Source organism: Thalassophryne amazonica, chromosome 20 (assembly GCF_902500255.1).
Source record: "Thalassophryne amazonica chromosome 20, fThaAma1.1, whole genome shotgun sequence".
Taxonomy (NCBI): Eukaryota; Metazoa; Chordata; class Actinopteri; order Batrachoidiformes; family Batrachoididae; genus Thalassophryne; species Thalassophryne amazonica.
Genome location: NC_047122.1, coordinates 53,639,365 through 53,649,343, shown reverse-complemented (window position 1 = coordinate 53,649,343; position 9,979 = coordinate 53,639,365). Strand labels below are relative to the sequence as shown.

General features: G+C 41.7%; 2 protein-coding genes across 2 annotated transcripts; both read left to right on the top strand.

Moving 5' to 3' along the window:
* Positions 1-2,146, top strand: LOC117501785 (homeobox protein Hox-A10). The gene is made up of 2 exons (XM_034160743.1): positions 1-1,007; positions 1,721-2,146. Exons 1-2 carry the CDS (start codon positions 140-142, stop codon positions 1,993-1,995), a joined length of 1,143 nt encoding a protein of 380 aa, XP_034016634.1. The 5' UTR covers positions 1-139; the 3' UTR covers positions 1,996-2,146.
* Positions 2,147-6,095: 3,949 nt separating this feature from the next.
* hoxa9a (homeobox A9a) lies at positions 6,096-7,724 on the top strand. Its single transcript, XM_034161408.1, has 2 exons — positions 6,096-6,735; positions 6,974-7,724. The coding sequence occupies exons 1-2, from the start codon at positions 6,189-6,191 to the stop codon at positions 7,213-7,215; spliced, it is 789 nt and encodes a 262-aa protein (XP_034017299.1). The 5' UTR covers positions 6,096-6,188; the 3' UTR covers positions 7,216-7,724.
* The last annotated feature ends 2,255 nt before the right edge of the window (positions 7,725-9,979 follow it).

Sequence of the window (9,979 nt, the reverse complement as noted above, 5' to 3'; positions counted from 1 at the left end):
GATGGATATCGCTTCAGCTGCTACGTAGCCTCAGAGTGGGAGGGGACTGCCCTTCTCCTAGCTTTTCCATTGGTTTTTACAGCCTGCACGGTGGAGAGGGGGGCGCCGCTAATCATATCCAGCATGTTTTGCACAAGAAATGTCAGCCAGAACGGGCTATCTACTGCCTTCGCCAAAATATCCCACAATAATGTCATGTTCGGACAGTCCGTCAGGAAATGCGTTTTTAGTGGATTCTCTGATCAGTGGTCGCACTGAGAGCAGCGGAGGTCACTACACAGGGAGCGCGGTGTGCGTCCCGCACAGCACCGCTGCAGAAGTGCCTTATGGACTACACAACTACGGATACTTCCCAGATGTGGGTAAGCGGGGCGAGGTGGCACCCCAAAACATGGTTTCCACCTCAGGCGCGTACATGTCCAGCATGGAGATGTGGATGGACGCGCAGAGGTCGTGTCGAATGGACCAAGATCACTCGGTAGGTCCGCAGGTCGCGCCCTGCTCGTTTCCACAGAACATTAAGGAAGAGAGCACCTACTGCCTGTATGAGCAACCGAAGTGCCCTAAAGCTTCGACCGCCGAAGATCTGACGTATTCACGGTTAACTACAGGCGGTATGGGCTCCACTTCTTGCACAGTTACCGATGGCGGCGGAGGCGGCGGGGGCTCTGTGCCTGTGCCGGGCTACTTCCGCTTGTCTCAGACGCACGCACATTCTCATAAACTTTACAACACCAACGGCCCCCAGCCGAACCCTTCCCATTCCCATTTTGGCCTACACCCCACTGCTCCTGCTCGCTTCCACACGCCAACAACAGCACCGACTTCTGCTCCAGCCACGGCGCAGAAAGTGAGGAACGCCGAGGAACCCGTGTCCTCAGGAAACGAGCTGCAGCCCGAAGCTGCAGCGGGGACCGAGGACGTGCACGAGTCCTCGGATACAGAGGTGTTCTCTGCTGATGAGACAGACGAGGCTGACAAAGAGAGACCGGCTAAAGAAACAAAAGGTAATCACATCAGTGTGCGGTCCCGTTCGGAAGCGGCGCAGTTACTCATGGTGTGTTTATGTGTTTATTTTTTTAAGGAATGTCAAGATTTTCTAACTAGTTAAGCTCCACATAAACAAGTCAATGTTAATTTTCGAAATTTACCATGTATAGTAATATCTCCTCCAACACATTGGTTTGCGCAATGAATGCGCAAATTGATGTGCGTAAAACTGAGACGAGGAGTGAAAAGATAATAAGGCAACTTTTTTGTTTTAATTATTGAATTAATTTCTTTTGATAAAGTCTTTGAAATTATAAATATGTTATAAAAATTTAAATATTGTTACATATATCCTGCATCTGCAATCTGAGCATGTTTAGACCGGTGCGTAAAACAGGCTACGTGTTTCCGTGCCACTCTTCCTAGTCTTTTTATAACACTGAAATATTTTTCCCCAGTGGAACACCAGTGGAAAATGATATGTGGATTTTATTTTAATAATTGTATTTTCCAAATGTTACTTAAAAACTTCAGCTATGGTGCGTTCAACAAAGAAATTCATGATTTTACGCACAACGCAAACACGCGCTATGCATATCACAGAATTTACACATGAACACAGTCACACTCCAGATGCTCTCTAGTGTCACCCATTCACCCATCATGTTACAGCGTGTGTTTTCCTGAAAATAAACAAACAAACATGCACTTATCTGCCATTTTTCTTTAGGAGACTCTAAAAGTGAAAACACGGCCAACTGGCTGACAGCAAAAAGCGGGAGGAAGAAACGCTGCCCATATACCAAGCACCAAACCCTCGAGCTGGAGAAGGAGTTCCTCTTCAACATGTACCTGACCCGAGAGCGCCGCCTAGAGATCAGTAAAAGCGTCCACCTGACAGACAGACAGGTTAAAATCTGGTTCCAGAACCGCAGAATGAAACTGAAAAAGATGACGCGAGAAAACAGGATCCGGGAGCTCACGTCCAACTACGGATTTTCATGATGAAAGAAAATTATCTTAATAAAATAAAATAAAAAGAATGAGGCAGGTTGTCCACATAGTGACTCATGGTTGAGGCACAACTTTCCAAAAAGCTGCAGTGCGTCGTCCTCTGTGAGCTACTGACAAAAAGTTAAAAGAGAATATATATATATTAATGTTTTTGTTGTTGTGTTTTTGTGTTGTTCAGTTTATGTCACCTTTGTGGTTGTCATCAGTGGAGTTTAAGTAACGCAACTACACACATACAAAAAAGGGAGGAATACCCCCAGCAGCGTGACTGACATTATATTCTTACATTTAACAAATTCATCTGAATAATCAAACAAACAAATGATTATTTTTTATCATTTGGATTGCATGCACTACATTTTGCAAAGAAACACCCTGGAAGAATAATTCATGCATACATGGCCGTTATGTATTCTGTGTATAAGATTAATAAATGTGTAAATTCAGCATCCAGAGGACGCACACACCAAATGATACGACTGAAGGAGTCATGATTTTTTTTTGCTGTTGTACATTTCTGTGTATATATGTGTTTTTGTGTAATGCTTAATAAATTATCAGACCGCATTAAGGAGTAGCTGCTTTTATTTGGGCTGTTTTTGTGCGTATATGTGTGTGAAAGTCATAAGGAATAGGGGATGGGAGGGAGGGAAATATGTGTTTGTATATTTCTAAGGACTGGAGTTGTTTTTCAGCTCAGAAATGTTTATGGAGGCTAATGCAGTGGCCATCGGAAATAATTAGGATATTAGGCTATAACGTCTATAAGCCGTCTAGCTGCATGCCCAGCCGGCTATTGTAGAGTTTTATGACTGGCTGCTATATGAGGTTTTCTCCCTCTCCTCTAAGAGCTGCTTCAGTCGTGGGAGAGCCTTTCAGACGGAGAGGAGGCCCGGCTCACAGCTTTACAAATCCGATGTGTATACTATCAGGATAAAACCTTACTGGGGAAAAAAATATACGATTGGATTAATAAATCGAGGATCGGGTAAGTCCATTCATCATTGAGAATTTGTCGCGCTTCATCACCTCACCAGGTTTACTTTTAAACAGTCCAGACTGCCTTATTGTTTCCGATCTCTGGACACTTGATGACGGAACCCCTGCTTTATTAATGTGGCTGACTGTGTGTGTTTGAGGCCCGCTTTGACTGTCGAGTGGTTTAGGTAGTTTCATGTTGTTGGGGTCCATTTATAACTCTGCAACATGAAACTGTCTTAATTGCCACAGTTACGCACGACGAAGGAGATCAGGCGCACAAGCATGACGGGGGGTTGTTTTGTGTGAGCTGAGCTTTGTTTTGGAAGCATGTTTCAGGCTATATATCCTCGCTGTGGTTTCTTTGCTGTAAAATGTCCAGTAGTTGGATCTCTTTCCGCTTGTTCTCCGTCGCCACGCCTGCGCCCCGAGCTGGCGCACTGGATGAATCAAAGCATGATCTGCAGTGCGCGTTGTCGATTTTGGATTAAAAGGATCAATTCGAGCCTCTTTTTCCGCCCTCGTCACTGGTTATGGTGACGCAGACACGCCAGACAAGGCCTCGGTTACGACCACTGCAGTGGAGTGGAAGGGGAAGGTGAATGGGGCAACAGCGACCTCCGCGGGCAATGAGACCGGATGCATCCGCTGCGCAATAGTGGCTCAGACAAAAGGAGGGGAAGGGCTTTATGGCGATATTTAGATCCGCCAGACAGGCTGTTATCAGCAGAAGCAAAAGATGTGAATAGCCCCTGCGGTAAACCGGCTGAAAAAAACAGGCTGAATTAGGTTTACAGCCCGACACCCATTGGCACAGCGGCGTTTTTTTTTCTTCCTTACTCTGAAGGTGTTTGCCTATTCTAACTTTTAGTGCACAAAAAAGCACCTCCTCCCTCCTCTTGTTTGATGTCCTCGTCCAAATAATGTGTGATAAACTAAAACTACACTGCACATTACGCACACATTGCACCTTTTTGTGTCGCTGAGTTCTAACGCTCCAAATTGTCGCATTACGACGCACAGATTTCTTTTCTGTTGTTGGATTGCTTGTGGCCTTGTGGGGTGTTGGCCAAGCGTTTCCGTTTATTTGCTGGTAATAAACCAAACACGCAAAATCGCAAGGTTGCTGAGCTGTGCATCTGATAAGCAAAGGCGCGGCACAGTCAAAGTTTACAGACAAAACCGTTCGTTTCAAAGCGGTGCAAACAGTGTGACCTTTATAATATTTTGCTCTTATTGCTTTTTACTTTTCAGTAAATAGTGAAATAGCGTTTGTTTAATTCAGTTTGTGCGTAAAATCTGAACGATAAAAGCTTTACACTACGGCACAAATCGCTTTTACGCATGGAATTTATTTGTTTTATTGTAATGATAGCCTATAATGACGGTCAATACTACAAATATTTATTTAGTTTTAATTTATTCTATCTTCTTGTTTTGATCACAGCGGGCACGATTCCCTGTTAAAAAGAGGAAACCACAATCACCACGTTACGCACATGTTTATCTCTGTAAATGTAACGTTAGACCGAAGCTGCGGCTCCTGCCAGGCATTTCGGTTAATTTGTTAATGGTGGAACGCACGCGGCCCGTGCAAGTGATAATGGCGCTGCAAAAAATAAACAGAATAACCGGTAGATTAACGGGTAAGTTATAACACTATACTTTAAAAAATACCTCACAAATGCGCACCGTCTTCATTCGCAGTTCCCGTCTGGACACTTTTTATTTGTTTATTGGTTTATTTTATATTTTATTGTTGTCTTACGCAGTATTTTTAAGTACAAAATATGTTCAGTGCAGCATGTACGGCATAAAATGAAATGCACAAATGTTTTTACAATTTATAATCGAGAAAAATGAAATGGTCACGTGTATATATATCCGGTTTTTTATTTAAAATAGTTATTTTATGATTTGTTTTTTTTGTGTGAGAAAGCCCTCACTGATTTCTCGTGTTTTTACTGGGCAGAATAAAAAATAATCATTTGATAACCTGTTATGAGGACTGTATAGGAAATAGCATCAATTCCTTAACCCCACCCAAAAAAGACAGAAAAAGCAATAAAATGTGTATGTATAGATTGGGTTTTTAAATATCTATCTATCTATCTATCTATCTATCTATCTATCTATCTATCTATCTATCTATCTATCTATCTATCTATCTATCTATCTATCTATCTATCTATCTATCTATCTATCTATCTATCTATCTATCTATCTATCTATCTATCTATCTATCTATCTATCTATCTATCTATCTATCTATCTATCTATCTATCTATCTATCTATCTATCTATCTATCTATCTATCTATCTATCTATCTATCTATCTATCTATCTATCTATCTATCTATCTATCTATCTATCTATCTATCTATCTATCTATCTATCTATCTATCTATCTATCTATCTAAATTGTTTATCGTACATGAAAATGTATTTATATGCCAAACTTATGTTAACTTTTCATGTGCAAATCGTGCTGGGCTGCAAATATAATTAAAGCGTGACGTGCAAATAATTTAAATTTCGCATAGATATTTATGTGCATGGCTGTAAGTTCTGCACGTGTTTTATTTTTGCAGCACAAAACTCTGACCATAAACCAACACCTACGAGGCCTAAATACATAAATATCAAAGCCATTGTGCAGATTTAATTCCGCATCAGTGTGAGAGCTCTGCACTGCTTTTCTTTAATATGAGGGTAGTTAAAGTGAGTTTTGGTGAGCAGCAATGGTGTGCGGCGCTTACGTGGCCTATAAAATACCTCATAAAAAATAAGCCTTCCAAAAACGCCGTTTTGGACATTAAGCATGGATTTTATCAACGACGTTTGGCATTGAAATATTTTTCAACTTTTTCATCTCACGCTGATCTTGGTTATGCGTGGATCATGCTTTAAAACTAGATATTGTTGTAGTAGAGAGGGTATTTAATGACCAAAGGGATTGATTTATCCTATATTGTTCAGCCTTTATGATCACGTGCGCCCTCTGCCCAATGGCATGGCAGCTTCTCTCCCCATTACTAACCCGCTGTAGTTCTCCGAGGGGCCAAGTTGCTACTTGATTTCTTCACATTGTTATTTTGTGAGGCTAGGTTTACTGCGTGTTAATGTGTGCGTGGTGTGCGCGCGCTTTTACTTTTGCATGTATCTGCGGTACGACTGCGTACATGCCATAATATCATTTATTTGCCATGTCGACTTCCGGAACGCTGTCTAGTTACTACGTAGATTCTCTGATTCTGTCCGAAAGCGAGGAGCTCTCCGTATCGAGGTACCCCCCCACTCCGGGGCTCCAGCACGCCAGACAGCCTGCCCCCATCGGCGACCACAGCGAACTCGGGACTTGCAATTTTCCAGCCAAACCGCCGGTATTCGGTGCGTCATGGAGCCACGTCCCGGCTCAGTTCCCAGGCGCCGTCTCCTCTGTCTATCATCACCACTACGGGCACCCCCAAGGCCAGGTCGTCGGAGATACGGATGGCCGCTATCAGTCATGGCTACTGGAGCCCATGTCTGGTTCCTTGCCCGTGACCGGATTACCGCCGAGCCACCACTACGGGATCAAACCGGAGGGGCTGCGTGCTGACGGCGCGTTGCCGGGCTCCCACACGGCGCTTCTACTTTCCGATTACGCCAACGGGACGGTGGCGACGGCAACACCGGCGGAAAAGGACGCGCTGAGCGGTCAGGCAGGAGACATGAGCGTGGAGGGTGAAGAGAAACCGGGCCTCGATCCAAGTAAGTCACTGCTGCTTCCTTATTTTGTGTTTTTCCCCCTCTCTCCTCTCCACCCCACATGCGTTGAAGATGCCATTCTGAGCGTGCCATGCCAATTACGCGCCAAGCTCCAATATCTTTATTAGATTCTAAAACGAGATGAACTGAGGCGTCGTGCGTATTTGGGTGTGTATTTCTTTTTTCAGTGTCTTTTAGCTGCCGGCCTCACACCATGTTGTCGCACCCCCACTCTTTCCAGATAACCCAGTGTCCAACTGGCTCCACGCGAGTGCGACGAGAAAAAAGCGCTGTCCGTACACCAAGCACCAGATCCTGGAGCTGGAGAAAGAATTCCTCTTTAACACATACCTGACCAGAGACCGTAGGTATGAGGTGGCGAGGCTACTAAACCTCACCGAGAGACAGGTTAAAATCTGGTTCCAGAATCGCAGGATGAAGATGAAGAAGTTTAACAAAGACGGCGCACAGAAAGATGAGTGACTGAACCGTTATATCGATCTATGGAGTTTTAAATTTTATTTTATTTTTTAATCCATTGTCTTATTGCTCCATATAACAGAAGCTTATATGTCTTGTAAAAAGAAAGCATGTTGGGCTTCAGTTTGATTACCTTATTATTATTATATTGCACAATTAACAGTGCCCTCTCATTTTTTTAACGTTAATTTTAATTAATACCTCGTTAAAGTCGGTCATGTGTATTAGTTTGCCTGGTCTTTGTGCTTATTTGTGTGCGTGGATGTTTTTAGCTGTGGTTGGTAGTTATTTGTTTTCAATTGAGCGTTTGTAAAATGTATATTTTTTCTTGTTGTTTCTCCCTTAAAGCTAGTTTAAATCCAGCTTTGGAACCGTAGCAAAACAGTCGAAGTATTATAAAAGTCTAAACAAGCTCTCGAAAGGCGCATTAAATTATGAGATGCTATAACAATTGACTACCTAGATGTCTCTCAACTACCTACAATAACCTATTCCTCCTCCTCCTCCTTCCCACCCCCTCCGGATTCTAGCAGAATTGTTTGCATTGGAGCTATATGAATTTCAGGGAGTAACATTTTGAAAGAACATATTTGTTAGCGAAAGAAAAAGGAAATTAAACACTGTAGGCTACTTAAATACCTCACGGTCTGCCGACCGTCTGAATGTTGGTTCACAAATGTAATTTGTACTTTATTTATTAAATAAAACAAATTATATCTGCGAATGCATGCGCGCTACCTTTTTATTTCATTATTTCATTTGCTCCTGGAATAAATGCTTCTAAGGGGAATGTCAATTTAAATGTGATTTTTACGCACATATAGTTCAAGTTGTCATTAACACATTATTCTCATACTTGGTGATATTTCTCAGGGTTTTTCCCATCAATTAATTTTTCAGGTCATCGTGCGCGCACAAACACATTAATTCATGTGCGCACGCCTCCCGAATGTGAGTGCGCGCGTATCTGGATTTGGGACTGCCTCTTGGCAGAGGATGCTGTTAGCTGTATACAGTCATAAAAGACAATTACTGCTATAACCTTTTATGGGGTGCAAAGCGCTGCGAGGCGAGAGGACCCAAAAAAAAAAAAAAAAAAAGACATCGGGGGTTCCGGCAACTGAAGCCCAAAAATAATGCAGCCGATGTGATATGACAAGACGAGGAGCGCAGACTGTTTTGCATCCATTCTAAACAAAAAGCAGCCTGAGATATTTTTAAAAACAGGCTGCGTGTACGCCTACTTTTAAAAAAGAGATTCCCTGTGTGGAGCCGGTTCAAGTCTCTGTTCAAGTCTCTGCATGTTGCAGGGAAAAATATTTGGCGCAAAGACGAAAACGGGAGAAATCCAGTGCGATCTACAAACTGTGGCTCACTGTCACAGCCCTGTCCGCTGTTCTTCAGTTTCTGCACTTTGGACACTAAATTGGACTCTATAGTCCAACTGGGCTGCTGTTGTGACGCGTCGGGGGACGCAGATGGACCCAAACTTCAAAGCCGTGAGACTGGGTTGCAATAAAACGTCCGGTCTGTGCTATACTGTCTGGCATTCCAGTTTTAATGGTTTTATGGCCGTCCAGACACAATTAGGCCCCCCTTTTCAAGAATGGCACCCATTTGTTTTTGTTGTTTTGCTCTTGTTGTGGGACTGCGCGCCGGACAAAAGGCTCAGCGGAAATGATCGGCTTTATTGGATCCTCCCCGACGCATACGCACAGAACTCACGGTCATTTGGAGAAAGGCCTTTGTTTCTACCTGGGAACCTTCCGCCCTCTTGCTCCTTGCCCTGGACGCTCCTAAAAGGAGAAGGAGCAATAAAGGCCACAGCAAGTTCCGCACATGTGTCAATCATCAGCTCAGAAATACATCCAGGCAAGTAGATAAAAAAAACAAAACAACAACAACAACAAAAAAAAAACAACTCACCGTCAGAAAATCACTGCGCTTTTTTGTTTGGTTTAATTGTAAGTTTAGAACACAGCAAAAAAAAAAAAAGAAAAAAAAAAAGGACGAAACAAAGCACGTTTCCACCCCAACAAGCAGAACATATAAGCAACCAGAAGGTGGCGACACTCTTCCGTAATTGTTCCATTTATTATGCACTTCTTTCTTTGTCATAGTGCAACAATTTTCAATTTTGTGTGCGCAAGTGTTTGAACACAATTAATCTGCTTAATATTTTGTTTATCAACACTAACAGGAATGATCGCAGTTCCCTTAATCGTATTTTCATGTAATTTAAAGGGCCAGTTAAATTATGTTTTCACCAAATTACTACAACGCGCACAGCCAACAATATGAACAATGAAAAAAAAAATATATATATTCGCTTTCACACTTCTGGCATATATAATTATAGATATAGGTTTTAGAATAATAGCGATCATATATTATTATTATTATTATTATTATTATTATTATTATTATTATTATTATTATTATCATTATTATTATTATTGTTATCATTATAGTGAATATTTAAAAAATGTAAATATTTGATCCGTTATAAATTTGGATAATATAGTAATATAAATAATTATAATTATAAAATTGTGAATAGTGTAGTAGTGTTAATAATTCTATATAGTTTAAGGATGTATTTAATTAGAATTAGTCAATTTATAATTTTGATGAAAAATAATATATTTGTGTCACGTGTTTCAGTCAGTTCAACATGCTCACCTTTGAAATAAGTAGGGTTAAAGCAATACCATATGAATACTGTATGGTTTAGAATAATAGGTTTTTTAGGCTTCTCCCTTTTTGT